Source organism: Microtus pennsylvanicus, chromosome 9 (genome assembly GCF_037038515.1).
Source record: "Microtus pennsylvanicus isolate mMicPen1 chromosome 9, mMicPen1.hap1, whole genome shotgun sequence".
NCBI lineage: Eukaryota > Metazoa > Chordata > Mammalia > Rodentia > Cricetidae > Microtus > Microtus pennsylvanicus.
The window spans coordinates 13,183,923-13,200,791 of record NC_134587.1 but is presented as its reverse complement, the minus strand read 5'-3'; the positions used below and the strand labels follow the sequence as shown (position 1 = coordinate 13,200,791).

General features: G+C 42.9%; 1 protein-coding gene across 1 annotated transcript in view; it reads right to left on the bottom strand.

Annotated features, from left to right (window-relative positions):
• Lrp2 (LDL receptor related protein 2) overlaps positions 1 to 16,869 on the bottom strand; it is a 123,914-nt gene that overhangs the window by 72,829 nt on the left and 34,216 nt on the right. Inside the window, exons 5-12 of the mRNA XM_075984402.1 lie at positions 11,387 to 11,497; positions 10,957 to 11,070; positions 9,877 to 9,993; positions 8,872 to 9,021; positions 7,636 to 7,755; positions 3,412 to 3,540; positions 1,682 to 1,851; positions 531 to 754 (exon numbers count right to left, since the gene is read on the bottom strand). Coding sequence (XP_075840517.1) covers positions 531 to 754; positions 1,682 to 1,851; positions 3,412 to 3,540; positions 7,636 to 7,755; positions 8,872 to 9,021; positions 9,877 to 9,993; positions 10,957 to 11,070; positions 11,387 to 11,497 — 1,135 coding nt within the window. The remainder of the gene's footprint in view (positions 1 to 530; positions 755 to 1,681; positions 1,852 to 3,411; positions 3,541 to 7,635; positions 7,756 to 8,871; positions 9,022 to 9,876; positions 9,994 to 10,956; positions 11,071 to 11,386; positions 11,498 to 16,869) is intronic.

Below are 16,869 nucleotides of genomic sequence, written 5' to 3'. Positions count from 1 at the left end.
CTATGGGGGTCTAGAGCCTAAAGAAAAACCTAAAGGGAAGGAGGCAGGATTGGTGTGTGGTGTGGGTTCACACTGCTGATCAACGTGAGAGCTACACCCAGAGATGGAGGGCAAACCAGAATACTGACAACAGCCTTCCCCCTTTTAAACCCTGTCCGTGGGTCCACACTTGAGGCATCCCCTTAATATGGTATTGTATTATGTATGGTATTGTATTATAATAATTAAACTGAGCCAGAACCCACAGCTAGGCAAATATGATTAAACAAGAAGACAGTTCACACCACATCGAGTATCTAAAGGACACCAGAAGGTGTGCTTGGATTATATATCCTCATATGGACTTTAATTACATAGCCTTCTATGGACTTATCTTTATATTACATATCCTCATATGGATTTACAACTCTGCTGAAGCCTCTATGCCTTCTAGAGAACCGAACCTAAAAGAGCTCAGAATTGACCTCCAACCAATCAAATGGGGGTTAGATGTTTAGGCCAAGGAATAGGTATATTCTGCCATCACTTACCCCACAGTTGGATCTAAGGCAATTCCTCTAGGACGCCCCAAGTTTTCAGTTATGAGAGTGATACGCTGACTTCCATCTAAGTTGACCACATCAATGCGGTTGACTTTTGTCTCTACCAGATAAAGTTTATTGTTAATCCAGTCCACAGCTAAATTCTCTGGAGTGTCAACAGAAACATTGAGAATTTCTTGGGTATCTAAGCCATTTATGTCAGTGGAAAAAACCTGAAAGAAAAAGCCACAATCAATATATTTAGAAAGTATATCATATATTGTATGACTCGGTTACCTCAATCTTACAAACAGCTAACTAATATATTTTATATTGTGGGTTATCGGGATAAAATGGATTTTATTCAGAGTACATATAAGGTCAATACATGGTTGCATTCTGTAGAATTCATTTTGTTTTGATTTAAGCCTGCATTTTTTCATCCTTGTTGTAACGATTTGTTTTTGTTGCTGTTGTTTTGTGGAGATGGTGGCCTGCTTTCAGTTTTATTCAAATCAGAATTGATAAAAATCAAAATTCAACATTGTGTTATCCCTTAATTAGAAACTTAGGCATAATTGGTTTCCTATTAAAAGAAATATAACAAGAATAAACAAAATTTCATGACTCTTTAGGAGTTTCTAAAATATTATATTGAATATAATACAGATTCAAAACATCAATCCTATATTTTAAGTAAAACAATGTAATGAAGAATTGAGCATCACATAAAGAGTTCCAGTATTTTTTGCCCAACCCTCAATTGTACAGTTATATACAATCTGAAGGTTAAAAAAAAAATCTGATTTTTATCATGCAAGTAAGCAAGAGCACTATGATCGAGTTTCAAAAATGACTACTAAATATCTATCTAGTATTGGAAGGTCTATGATTTCTTTTAATTAAGCTTTTGGATTCCCTTATGAATAAAATTAAAAGTTGCTCAAGGCTGATCCAAATAATAGCTGTCTTTGTCTCATGGGTTACATGTAATAGTATAGCATGGAAAGGGTGCTGATTAACATAAAATATCTCAAGGGCCTTTTTTGTCAGAAAACAAAAGAGCTTCCCCTCCACTCCCCCCAAATGAAAAGCTATCAACACTTTGTGCTTTAGGTTCCATGCGGCTCACAAGCTATGCCCTTGACTTTTCTATTTACCTTATCCTGCCTGGGGTCTGTCCAAAAGACTCTTTGCTTTTGGTAGTGAAAATCCACGCCCGTAGCCTGTCCACGGTTTTTAGACTCTACCAGAATCCGGAAGTTTCTTCCATGAAGATCTCCAATTAGCAAATCCCGACCATTGGAGAAGATAATGGAGGCTGCGCTGACTGCAAGGGGAACCAATAAAGGACAACTGATGTCAGCAGGAGGTGAACTGGGCCACAAAGATGCTTAACAAAGTGAGTTAGAACAGTATCCTCATCACTGGTCCAACGCGGTTAATAATACAGCAAGTCCCCTGATAAACATTAGGACACCTTATCCTCAGGGAATGTGTGGCTCTGGTGAATCCAAATCTATACTACACACTCCCGAGGTATCCAAAATAACATTAAGAAACCACTTAAGTCATATTGGAGTAATATGGTTGGCTGGGTTTCAAAGTTATGTGCAAGGCTCAGTGGGTAGAAGCAAGACTGCTCTTCCAGAGGACCTGGGTTTGATTTCTAGCACCAGCAAGGCAGCTGAGAACCTTCTGTAACTCCACTTCCTGGTTTTCTGACTCCCTCTTCTGGGTTCCTCAGGTACCAGACATGCACCCATACACGCAGAAAAATGTGCATTCAAAGCTGGCATACTATCCACAATAAAAAGGAACAGATGCATGGAGTGGTGGTTCTTGCCTGCCATTGCTGCTGGGGCAGGACTATCCAGAGCTAGAAGCCAGCGTGCCCTACACAGTGAGGCCTAGGCCAGCATGAGCTACACTGTGAGGCTCTGGCTTATAAGTAAAAATAATAAATAAGCAATGACAATAAAATAAAGAGTTAAGACAAGCATAAGTGACATTATCAAAAACAGAACTGCATGCATAATTTATTAGTACATGTTAAAATGGGATTAAATATCTATAATTGCACATTTTTGCATTTTTAAAAAATTTTCTAAAATTGAAATGAAGCAAAGGAATTATTTGTGGGAAAGGAAATATACTCGGAAGAAAGTTAAGGATGGAAGGATATATTTATATATGTATTAAACATGAATATGCTTTTTTAACATGAATGTATTTTTATTTTGCTGTCTGGAGGAGACATCATCCCAGGTTGGTTTAGGCAAAATAGATAAGATTCAACATTCACAAAAAAATTAGCATGTCCGTGTTAAAATTTTCTATTATTTCTACAGATATTTTAACACATTTGTGATAGGTAAGTTAAAGATTAAATACCTGTCCGTGTCAGTCAAATGCAGCCATAACTGTTATTCTACAATCAAATTAATTGGGCAATACGATGGCCTGGGTCAGTAAAGAAGCCATTGAAATGGCTGAAACTTATTAGCTGGGCTGGAGTGGTGCACTTGAGGTAGAAGCAGACAGATAGTTCATGGCCACGCTGGTCTATAGAGTGAGTTAGCCAAGGCTACAGGGATAGAGCTTGTCTCAAAAAAAAAAGCAAAACTAACCCCCCCCCAAAAAAAAGACGGCATGGAATGGAATTAGATCCAATACTTAGTACTGAAAATGGGGAGAAAAAGAAGACTATTAGAAACACCCACTATTATTGCACAAATTGAACCTTAGTGCTAATATACAATTAGGGCTTATCTTTTCTTCCAGGCTGCAAGGCCACCTCCACTCTGAGAGGACAGAGATTCTGTTCTGTCTTCTGCCATCAGCTAAGGAAAGGGAGTACCAGGAGATGACTGACGAATCGAGTACTCACAGGAGTTATTGGCTTTGCAGTGCTGCCCACGCTCCAAGACGTACCCTTCTTCACAGAGACACTGGTGACGGCCTTGCCGATTTTCACACTTCTGGTCACAAGTTCCCCATATCTGGCAGTCATCAAAATCTGTCACGTGGGAAGAAAAGCATTCATAATCATGTCCATCAGCATATAATGAAGGTTATATCCTTGTCCGGAGAAGTATACAAAAAAATAGGAAGGAGAAACCTAAGACATGCATTTTCACAAGAGAAAAATCCAAAAATGTTATAGAAAGCTATCCCCACACACTCACATCACTATATCTCATTATTAATACTAATTAATATTGGCTTACAGGATTCATGCATTTTGCCGAAATGCTTCCCCTTGAAAACCTATACTTTTCCAATAATAAATATTTGTCCCCCGGTTTCTTAGTCTTGTCTGCTACAAAGTCGTCACTGGCTACATATAATTACAAAATAAAGTGAAGATACAGGAATACAAATGTGTGAGAGACCCCGCAAGAAGATGGTCTGTGTTCTTGGGGATTTTTGTTCATTCAAATGTCATAAGCAACAATAAAATTATCTTCCATTTATTCCTTAATCATTCATGCAAAGGTATTTGTTGAATGTTCCTTACATAAAAGGGATGCGAAGTCACACACAAAGCAATCTCAGTTCTATTGACAAAGAATTTTAATATGAAAGACATATATAACAACATTGTAAGAAAGTTCCTTCAAATTGTAAGGTTTGAGAGACGCCCAAATTATCCTATCGTTGGTAGGCCGGTACATTTAAATACCCTTCCTATCTGTGACCCCTCCCCTAACAATGAACCACCTCCTCATGCCCCCTGGCACTAGGGGGGCATATTGATAATTCATTATTTATTTTGTTTTGGTTTTGCTTTGTTGCGACAAAGTCACTCCGCTGGCATTAAAGGATATCACTATACCCAGCTACCGATTTCATGTGTATGTGTGTGTGTGCGTGTTTGTGTGCTTGTGTAAGTATGTGTGTGTGTGCGCGCGCGCGTGTTTGTGTGCTTGTGTGTGTTTGTGTGCTTGTGTATGTGTGTATGCGCATGTGCATTCCACAGTAAGTGCGTGAAAGACATTGGGATTGAACTCAGGTAGTCTGTCTACCCACCGAGCCATTTCACAGGCACACCGTCTAATTTTGATTATCAAACTAAGGGCCTGGAGTCAGAGAGCAGCAGGGGTGTGGATGTCAAACAGAAGACTAGAGCTGGGTATCTGAGGCGCAAATGCCCTTTCCGTCCATCACCCTTGCTTTGCATGCATTTCACATTGGGATATGTGTGACCATTTCCAATAACAGTCAAGAAAGGACTACATACATGGTAAGACCATGACAACCAAAAAGATTGTCCTGTTTTGAGATCCCTACTGTGAAGAATGAAGGCTAATTAAACGTCTATCAGCAGCTGAATGAGATAAGAAAATGAGAGTAGAATGGGGAACTTTCATGAAACTAGGTAGACAAGGCCTGAAGCACAGTCTATGCCCAGACCCCTGCACATTTATCTGTTTCTCTTCCTTTCGTAGTCTTTGCCCCCCACTCCTACAAACAAGCCCTGCTTTGACACAATTCAAAAACCTTTTTGGCTTACGACGCCTAAGATACTTCTGTCCGGCTGTGTGAAACCCTGCCTGCTGAATGACCTCCGTGCCCTGACCCTGCGGCACAATGTCATTCTGTCAACAAACAGCACGTCCTGTCAGTCAGAAACAATGAGCCCCCTAAACTGCTCCGGCACTCCACAGAAACTCCGCTGCCAGGTCGAGACTACCAGAGGCCAGTGAATGGTGGAAAGACACCAGATTTCATGTCAAGATTACTCCTTTTTATTCTTGATTACCACTGAGGCATTCCGTGGAGAGACAGAAGGCACCCAACACCTGAAGTCTCTGTAATGAGGCAGCCATGCAGAGAGCAAAAACCACGCAGGTTTGCTTGAGAGAACAAACTAAAACAATTCCCCTGAAATCTCAACTCGGCTTAAACAACTGTATATCTGGTTTCATAATGTCCTGTATTTAGACTAGAGTTCACAAAGAGAAAAACAGTCATCTTTGAAACGAATATGAAAGAGTTTAGCCCTTCTTAGAACTCAGGGGTAAATCAGGCATTCTTGAATCCTTGACAGGGAAGAGGTCACAGAAAAGGCCTCTGCAGGTGGCAGGGGGCCTTCCAGTCACAAAGGCCCTCAAGTGTAGACTTTTGAGCTTATCTCTAAATGAGGTTGTCTGTAAGAATGTCCCAAAAGGGGACTGAGGGGGACTGAAGGATGTCCGCTGGAATTTAAAACGAGTCCCCTCACTGTTCAACCATGCTGCTTCTATTGTGTCTCAGACTGAATGTGTTTGGTAAACCCTAAACGCAACTGCCGGCACAATGAGGACTTTTTCTGCATCACGTCATTAGCTGGCTACGCTTAAAACTGAATAAAAGCCTCAGTTCAGAGTTACATATTGGAAAGATATATGCTACGTGGAAAGGGGGAGGGGGAAAAGCCCAAGGATAGGTTGTGGGCGGCATAGGACAGGGCACACTGTAAAAGCAAGTCACTCTTGGCTTATCAAGTTTCCACAGCAAGACAGCTGACACCCAACCCCCAGCCCACCCTCTCATGGCCCACTACCCACCCCCATTCTCCCCCACTCTTACCTCCCCCCCACCCCCACCTCATCCACTGGCTTTGGGAATTGTGAAAGGAGCAATGGAGAGATGACGTCACCCTGAGAATGTGGCTTCTGGTATTTCTCTTGGAATTCCTCTTCTACTGAGAGAAAGGGAAATGCCTAGAGAAGGAAAAGCCTGGGAATGGGATTGGCAGCGTGCTGGCAGCCAAGGGAGCAGAGCAGCCTGACACTTGCCAAAGGAAAGGGGCGGTCTCGGCCCACTAATGAGCCCCGCCCCAGGAAGTGGAATGCTACTCAGAAAAATGCCAGGGGGAGCTGATGGAGAAGTCTACCTGCTGGATGAGGGTGGGCCTGCATGCAGTTTAATCCTTGACCACATCCCAGTGCCGTGAGAATAAACGTAAGAAAACATCTCAGTTTCAGACTCCATAAAATGTCTTGAAATTATTAAAAACCTGGACGGATGTTTATGACACCACAGAATTTTCTCAGTCTCAGGGTGACAGGCACGAACCACAGGTTCTCCATGTAGCTCAGGCTGGCCTCAGACTCAAGGAACATTTAACTCCTGATCTTCCTGCATCAATTTCCCAAGTGCTAGGATAACAGGTGAGACATGACACCAGGAGACCCCCTTTAATACTTAAGGATAAATATAATTACTTGAGGGGGACAGATAGGCCATAGGCATACCTTGGGATATAGTCCTAATATTTAAAAAGCTGAAGTTGGCCTATCCAACAACCTCAGAACTCAGTAGGCAGAGGCAAGAGGATAAATAAATAATTGATGTCACAGAACCATGACATTCAGATATCACAGGGATAACTTCCTAGGCTTATTCTACTGAATATATGCTGTAGCATTTGACACTCACTAAGAATTCCAAGTTAGTGACCAGCAAGATGATTTCGCTTTCATACTGACTTAAAAATTAAAAAATTTTCCAAGTTGAATTTGCTAATTTATTCAAACGATCATCTCACTATGGATAGTTACTAAGATCAACTATATTCAATAATTGCAAAGTTATGTTCTAGCCCAATGCTAATAGTAAAAACTGCATGGAACGTCACTTGGTTTGTCCAAATTTAACATTTTTTTAATAGATTGGAATAAAAGTTTTTCCGAAGACATATTTTTCTAAAGCAAAGTCTATTCCCCCCACTGATGAACCACTGGACCCTTAAAAGGATTTCCTGTGCTTGTTTGCGGTGTTTAAAAATCAGCGCGGCTGTATGCCCTAGCTTCTGTTCATATACCTGTACAGGAATGGACTTGAATGGTTATGAGAAGGAAACCATGAATGGGGAGGGGGTTAGAGGGTGCGGCAGAATACAATAAGTGTTCAGTGGAAAGAGAGCGGAAGGAGAATCAAGGATACACTTTGTCAGAAATCAACAACCCCCATAATACTCATGCTAACTTGAAAAAAAAACCAGGTGGTGAACTGGAACAGGTCACACTAGTCAAGCCACTCTCCAGCTGTCACCTCAGGGCTGAAACTGCCCAGGACCCTCTGGTACATTCTGAGGGAACTCTTGGAGCTCCTGGCAGCCACTTACCGGTGCAGGTACGGCTGTCATTGGTGTTGATGATGTGACTCGGGGGACAAAAACATTCTCCTCCGAATGGCGTCTGGTGGCACTGGTACTCACAGTTTAAGAACGAGCAGAGACTTGTGCCTAATCAGAGAAGGAAAGAACCGGGCTGGGTGGATTGACTGGACAAAACGAAGTTTGCCTAATAACTTTTATGCCATACGTAGAGCAAGGAAACCAGACACCTTACCACAATATTATACAGCAAAAGCTTCATTTGTATTGGTAACTAGTAGCTACTAGTGACATTCATAAAAAAAAAAATCAGGTCATAAGCTTTGGTAGTTCTAACTTGATTGGCTTCAAATAGCAGGGTTTCAAAGGTTCTTTTTTTTCTTTCTGTTATTGTCTATTTTCTAAACTTTGAACAATAATTATACAAATTATAATATATATAATATATATATAAATGTTTAGTTTTGAGCTTTTATAATAAAGCTTACAAATTAAATGGAGGAACATTTAGATATGACGAGCGTAGGTGGAGGGGGAAATCCTTGGGATTGGAATTTTACATGTGCTCTCATCTGTGAAACCACCAATTGATTTAGCGTCCAAACTGTATTCGCCTTCAAGATGTGAGATGCTCTCAGACATGATGGGCTAATTGGAGGAAGGAGATGAAAAGGGTGCACTGCTTAGCCAGTTCAGTTTTCCCACTGGAAAACTGTCCTAAGAACCAATAGAAAACAGCTGAGTATACACTGAATATACACAACCTAGGAACCAGAAGCTTCTCTTTTTCTTAGTATATCTTAATATAAGGCAAAATATCACATGTATGAAACAGGATAGAGAGCACAGATCGGTGGGTAGGGCATTTGCATTACACTTATGGGTCCTATGGGTCACACAAAATAGGAATCTCCCATGTTAGAGTCATAATTGTTTTTCCATGATTTTCCATGTTGGCATGCACTTTCCTTCCGTTCTAGCTTCAGCCAAACGGCACGCTAAGGTCGATACATCCGCGAACACGACACTTGCAGACACTTTAAAATGTTTGAATGCTGGGGTCTCCTCTGTCCAGCATCATCAACCCAAGTGTGGGCTTGTAGAGGCAAGAACCACTATGGGAATAAACGTTTGTCCCTGAGGCAACTAATTTGAGAACTAATTCGTTCTGCAAATACCAGCTGACACCGTCTGCTTCTGAGAATCTGAAAGAGAAAGCAGCCCTCCTAGGGTCCCCACACTCACTGCATTGCCTTCCGTTCGTGGTGTTATTTTCATCTTCTCCATTGGGGCAGTCGGGAACTCCATCGCAAACTTTATCAATGGAGATGCACCGTCCAGACCCTGGGCAAGGCCATTCTCTCGGGTAGCACGAATGATGACGCTGATTACTTTCTGGAAGGGAAGAAAAGAGTGCTAGACCACCCTCGAGATTGTGCCGCTCTTCTCGCCAGATGGGCCGGGCGAGAAACAAAAGTCCAAGCAACCCTATGGAGGGTCTACAACCAGCCTCTTCCCGAGATCCTGTGGAATCATTTAAGTTCCACATAACCTTTTCTGAAAGAGGCAGCAAACATGGATAACCCAAGGGAAATGCCAACTCAAAAATGGGAAGGCCGCCTTCCGGACCACTAGAACATAAAATCAACAGATGCTTCAGATTAAGATTGACTCTACTTTCTGAAACTGGAACGTTGAAAGGAACCTGCTGTATGGAACGGACATTCAATAACTGAGACCTGGGGGAGGAACTGCTGGTGGCAGCAGCACAGTGAATACCAAGAGCAATTTCCTTCCCAAATGACAGCGTGCAGGATGTTCCCTAAATTCCCTTCCGACGTTCCCGGCGTGGCTCATCCTCCAGTGATTCAAAGCTCACAGGTTACTACAGGCCTAAGGTGTTTATAAAGGCTCTAAAGCCTAAGAAAAATTACGTTCTCCCTCCTTCCCTGTCTTAATTACTTTTGCATCAGGAAAACAAGTGGTCTTGAAGGGAAAAGAAAAGTGGAGCGATGGCTCAGTGGTTAAGAGCACTCACTGGTTGCTCTTCCAGAGGTCCTCAGTTCAATTCCCAGAATGGAATTTGAAGCCCTTGTATGCATAAATAGAAATAAGAAAGGTATAAAGAAAGGCAAGAAACTGTCCTGTCCGCTCTTCCTTAAAGATGGGAAGGAGGGGATTAATTAATTGATGTTGCATCTGGGATCTAGTGGGGTCACCCAGGTGGTGGGAATCCTGGCTGGCCCTTACCACATTCGTCTTCATCACTAGAATCTTGGCAGTCATCATCTCCATCACAGACCCAGTTCTGATTGATGCACTGGCCATTGGAGCAAGTGAACTGATGGCCTCCGCAGGTGTTATAGGCTGGAAGAGAGCAACAGCAGAGCGCTGGAAAGGCGCAGTCACTGGGGAAAATCGCTGCCTGCATTCAGCTCCTAGACACTCATCAGTCTGGGCCTTTGTAGCTTAACAAGGAAAAGAAGGAAGAAAGGAAGGAAGGCAGGGAGACAAAGGAAGGAAGGGAGGAAGGAAGGAACACAGGAATGAAGGAAGGAGAAAAAGAGGCAAAAACTTTGACTTGAGGGTATGAACTCTGGGCCAAAGAGCAGAGATATGCCGTGATCAAGAGGTTAGATGCTAATACTCAGTAATCACGGACTTTACCATAAGCATTGTAACTGTCACCTACACCAAAACACCCGGAGTCACCCACTCCACAGTGCCTCATGCCTAACTCCCAGAAAAACAGGGAGATGGGTCACCAGCCGATCAAAGCAATAGGGAAAAGACCGCAGGAAGCTGGTGATTTGTGGGAGCTGGCAAAACAGTTACCATGATGTCTTCTAACTTTATAATATTCCAAGAAAGAAATACACTGAAGACATGGAAATATTGGTCAGGTCAGGAGGAAAGATGCAGAGACAGTGATAATCATCTACAACCTTAGAAACTTTCCTGGACTTCTAACTACAAGGCAGTAGAGATTTTAGGATTGGCGTTAGAGGATTTGTTAGCTGGACACTCCCTTCCCTTCCCTCTCAAGATCGACTCTCAAGATCAGAGTTGTGTGACATACTGTGCCTTGCAACTCTGTCTCAAAGAATGCAGGAAAGAATGCAAGCTATCAGCAACTCTTTGCCTCTGCTGTGATCTGTGGAGGATAAAGGAACCCAGGTCAAGCAATACTAATAAAGTTGGAGCAATGGCCCTTCCATTATCTTTTGGCCTCTTCTGCCATCAGAGACTCCTTTGAGGGAAAAATGCTAGCGGACGGAGGAGGAGGAAGCACCCCTTATCACATGACCCAACATAAAGAAGTCACCGTACTGCAATTGTGCTCATCGCTGTTATCTTCACAGTCATTGTCATGGTCACAGACGTAGGCGCGGAGGATGCACTCCCCACTGCCACATTCAAACTCCTTGTGTGAACACTGTGCGGCTGAGACACGAGGTTAAAAAGAGGAAGAAAGATCATTTCACATTAACCCTCACCACCTGATTTCTTTTGGAAGATTCTACCTCTAGTTTAGAAGTAACTTATTAGGCGGTGGGCAATGATACAACCAGTCCTTGGGGAATCAAATGGGCCCAATTTGTGGCTTCTACCAAAATGAATTGTGTAAATACTCCCACTGATAGATGATATGGATCCAGTGCACCCAGGCTTGGGAAGAACGGTGTGTGTCTGTCCCTCCAGTCAGTGTAGGCCGGCTTCAACTTCCCACACCACCACACCACTAAGGCACATGACTTACTGCAGTTAGCTTCATCAGAGGAGTCTCTACAGTCAACCTTCTGATCACACCTCTGGCTCGTGTTATAGCAGGCTCCGTTGGCACACGTAAGCTGATCACATGTTGGATAACCTGTTACAGGAAAAACAAAGCTTCAGCGAAGGCATCCTGAGTGGTTCCACTGTGCAGGCACTGAATCTAAGCGGTCCCTGACCTTCTCAAACAGTCAAGTCTGGGAAAGGGGCATCAATCAAATATAGACATACACATCAAATGATACGCAAATGAGGGAGTCACCGATATGCAAATGAGGGAATCACCAAAGCTTCACCACAGGACAATGTGGGAGCCAAGAGATGTCTAAAGAAGTGTAGCTCGAGACTGAGAATTGGTAAATATAAAATGATTTAAAATGGAGCCTCCTCCTATATAATATGAATTACATCCTAGGAAACTCTTGTACTGCTATACTTGTTCTGGGAAGTGAAGGGTCATTTCTCTCATGGAAGGGGGGAGAGAGAGCAAGCCTAGAAATGAGAAGACCTTGGCCAAGGGCAGAGAAAATAAATAAATAGCCAGTGGCTATTTAATCAAGTTACTCAGTTTCTGTCAACGTGAATAAATAACTACCACACAGGGTCGATTGTCCTAAGGAAACAATGTCTAGTAGACAGCTTGAAAAAGCTGTGATTGCTCACTGGGCGGTGGTGGTGCGCATCTTTAATCCCACCACTTGGGAGGCAGGTGGATCTTTGTAAGTTTTAGTCCAGCCTGGTCTACAAGAGCTAGTTCCAGGACAGGTACCAAAGCTACAGAGAAACCATGTCTCGAAAAAAAAAAAAATAAACTAAAAAAAAACAAAAACAACAACAAAAAAAAACAAAAAAGTTGCTGGGAGTGGTGGCATGGTTGCTCCCCAAGCACACATTACTATTATACCTCGGTATCCATGGAAACTAGCTCCAGGACCACACTGTGTGTATCAAAACCCAGAGTCCTGAGTCCCTCGTATAAAATAGTGCACATTTGTCCACAACCCGTACCCATCTTCCTGTATACCGCATTTATCTTTAAATAGCTTATCATTCCTCATATAAGCTCCAAATACTTGCATGCTGTATTATTTAGAGAGTATTAACAAGTCTGTCTTAGTACAGATGTCTTCAACCTTGAAGCTGACTGAATACACAAATGTGATTGTTGGGTTGCTACAATACACAGACATACACAGATACATACATAAACCATATCTACACAATCATATCAATATTAACCTAGATTTCTGAGCCACAGCAAAAAAAAATCAATGTGCAATGCAGGAATGGGACGCCATCTGTCTGCCCTTTGTATTACCCTGCATCCTAGGGTGTCCTTTACATGAGGACACGCTGGAACTCATGGGTTCGACCTTACTTATTTAGTCATAGGAATACACCACTCAGTTCACTATTGCTCAGGGTTGGTAGCTCAGGAAACTGAGGCAAGAGGATTATTTTTAGCTAGAGAAAAGAAAGCCTGGGCTACATAGTAAGTTCCAGGCTAGCCTGAGCCACAGAGTGAAAAAGCAAAGAGGGGGAAAAAAGGAAGACAAGAAAAATGGGTAACAGGAAGATCTCAAAGGGGAGAAAAGAAAGAGAACTGGCCAATACTGCTATTGAGTTACCGATCCCACATAGGTTTCTCAACACCTGCTTTGCTTTGTTACTGTTTGTTTCATTTTGCAGCAGTGTCTTGCTATGTAGCCCAGGCTAGCCTGGAATTCACTATGTAGATCAGGCTGGCCTCAACTCATGATCCCCCTACTTTAGCTGCCCTAGTGTTGGAATTACGTAGTATTTATGTCCTTCACACAAGTGTGTTCTCCTCCTGGGTCTGACTCTTTCTCCTTGAGGATTATATTCCTTGGGATTTGCAAGTTGTTTTCAGATTTATTTTTAAACAAGGAAAAGGCAAGTCTCAGAGTAAGTAAGATACACATCCCTACCTTGAAGGTAAAGCCCAGCTTGAAGTTGTACAGCCAGAATAAGATATGGATGGTCCCAGAGTCTTTTCAAGCAAGAGCTATGTACAGAATCCTTGCTAAACTGAATTCAACTCAATAACAATAACAATTAACAAGTGTGATGTGGCAGTGAAATAACATTATGGTTGGGGGTCCCCACAACATGAGGAACAGTAGTAAAGAGTCACAGGAATGGGAAGATTGAGAACGACTGGTTTAAATCTATTTTTCATCTTTTTCTGGTGCAAATAATCTTTTCCCAGTTTTTTTTATAGTAAATGAATTAGCCTAAACCCTCTTCGTTTCTAAATATCCAAAACTGGGCCAGTAAATATTATTCTATGTCTAAGCTTCCAAAGTAGCATGCAATGTTCAGTCACATGACTTCAAAAGAAGAATCTTCATGGCACTTCAACATAGTAGCTTCAACATAAAAGTGCCCTACATGCTAGCTCACTGAAGTGAATGATCTTACCCTTCTTACTTTACATGGGAAATGAACAGCCACAATGATGGACAGCCATGGGGGACGGACAGCCATGGGGAGGGATGGCCACGGGGGATGGACGGCCATCGGGGAATATTTCTGGTACTCTGTGAAAGACTAAGAAAGGGTATGTGATCTAAAGCCTTTGGAGGAACAAAAGATTTCCCTACACAACAGGTACTTGGTGGTAGCCATGCGTACCAGCAGCTATGTGAGGGACATACCTGGGGCTCCAGAGTTTAAAACACAAACTCTAAAGATGTGATGTCCACCAATAATATATTCTATTACCAGAAACAATGGATCAATGACTAAAGTACCCACAACTAAGCATGTGGTCCATGTCCAGTACACAATAACTTAGCAAGCATATCGCTCTGAAAAGCAGTGTTCTTTAAAAGAAAAAAGTTGTAAAAAAAAAAGTTGAAGAACACGCTAGTCCTTTGTCCAAGATAATGAGAAGCAGTTGGGCCAGGCTGTCAGCGGACAGCACGTTTGCTCTCTGCAGCCTTCTACTTCTGAAAACCAAACTCATAAGATCCAACATCAAAAACAAAACAGGCAGTTTTGTAGCTAGCTATAATTTTACATTTCTTCTGAACTTTACGACAGCCCCAAACTGAATTCATACCTAAACTGCTGCTTAACTTTGATTATAGAGATGCTTCGGTTTGCGAAAGGGCTTTTAATGGGCCACACAATTCTGTTTATTAATTCTGCCTCCCAGAGATGCAAGTGGTCAGGTGAGGGCCTCACTGAAATCCCTCCCCCTCCACCCCCCACTGCTGTGTGCCAGATAGTTCCAGGAGTCAACACGTTATCTAGCCTTCCGAGAGCAGCATCAAGCCGAAAACCAGCTCTCTGCCAGCCCTCTGGCCAGATAAGCCTCCTGTCAGGGGGAAAATTTATTTGGGTTTGGACTGTGGCTACCACATTTGAGGTGATTGTTATGGCTAGGAAGGATCTGGAATCAATGTGGATTCAATGTGCTGGGCAGGGCTCTTGTTTTCTCCAACCATAAAACTTGAAGGAGATTTAAATCAGTGTCCACTGACAAGGCTCTATCCCTGCAGCTCCCGGGGCCAGCTTGATGTCATCAGGGTGGTATCAGAACGGCCGGAGGTCAGCGCTCTGAATGAATAGCAAACAGCTATTTGTCTCCATCCAACATGATAGTGAATCTCTCTCAAACAATGGGGGACAACTCCCAACTGCAAACCATGTACACCTTCTTGTCTTTTCTGGGTACATAACTTGAGGTGTATATATCCCCGTTTGGATAGTCACCCTTAGGAAAAAAAAAAAAATTCCCTTGCTAAACTTGACAAGGCGTTCCAAGCTAAGCCATGGAACAGGAAGTCATAATTAGACGAGTTTCTTACTGGACAATCCCTAACACTCTTCTTTCTGAGTTTATACATTTGGCAAACCTGCACCTAACCTAACACTTTTTTTTAACCAGGTCAAAGCCATCCTATGACCATGGTGTTATCAAGTAGATGCAAGGAAACAGGACCCAAGAGCCCCAGCTTCTTTCTGAGCCTTGAAAGACTGACAGAGGCTGCTTCACTTCCTCACCCCACATCCCACTCCTTTCTCTTCTTCCCTCACAGATTGACATCTGCCACAAAATCTGCATACAGCATTGTTCTCCCCTTAAATGATTTGGTTTTGTGCAAGAAGCTTTCAAGCTATAGTTACATAATCAAGGAGGTCCAGGCACAATGGCACCAGGTAGGCAGATCTAGGGAGCCAGCTTAGTCTACTTAGTGAGATGCCGACAGCAAGGCTCAAATGAAACCAGAATCAAGGAGGAAGACTTTGGTGGAGGATCTGGACCTCTAAGATTGGAGTCATTTGTTCCAGAAGACACAGCTCAAAGGTACTATAAGAACTTATGAATACTATAAGAACACAGATAAGAAGGTATAGGCCTTCAGTTCCGGGATATTAGAGGCAAAGGCAGTTGAGGGAGATCCAGATAGGGAATTCCAGGCCAGAAAAAGACAGAGACCCTGTAGAAAGGGAAGGAAAGAAGGGAGGGAAGAAGGGAGGGAGGGAGGGAAGGAGGGAGGGAGGGAGGGAGGGAGGGAGGGAGGGAGGGAGAGAGGAAAGATATTCAGTACTCATGAATTTTTTTTCATCCATAAGAGGTGAACACTAATTATTTTCCATTTTGTTGATGAGGAGCCTGAAGCACCCAAGAGGTTGAGGAATGTCTGCTGGAGAGTCAAAATTCAGAAACAAGCAATCAGGAGCCACAACTCCCGTGTTTAAACTACCACAGCAGTCAGGGCTTCTGATTAATTAATAGGGGGAAAATTACAGAATGATCGTGAACGGAAGAGCAATAAAAAAACCTTCAAACCCCGGTATTCATAAGGCTGCAAATTCAGTGAACAAATAAAGTGAATTCCAGACTAGCCTGGTCTACAAAGTGAGACAGGCAATGGAGAGAAAGGAAAGGACGGACAGATGGAAAGAAAGAGGGAGGAAAGGGGGAGATTGGGAGAAAGGAGACGGAAAGAGTGAAGTAACTTAAGGCCATGGGTTTCTTTTTCTCAGTTTGTCATCTCCTTTAGGAAGCCTGGGGAGTTGAGAGCAACTCCACGTTCTTTCACTTCATGGCGTATTTATTCCACGAAGATGCCAATTTGATATGTAAAGCGGGATTCGTCCTCCCTTCCAGCATCTGTGCAGGGGCTGGGATTGGACTCATGGACCTGAGTGACTCCTGCCCTCCTCCCACTACACACATACAAGCTTGCAACGTAAGTGCTAAGTGTAAATGGTGCAAAGACTGCGCAAGGACAAATGCCCACGTGTTACACTCATTTAACATATACCGTACTATTCCCATATAGAAGGAGTTGTGGAACTACATATTGTCAGAGTCAACCACCTTGGTCCCACCCCTATCTCATCCTCAGCATTGTTCCCAGGTAGTGAAAAGAGTGGGCTCCAACTGCTAGGAGCCCAAGTCAGTGTGCAGACCAGACACTCGGCAGAGCGCTG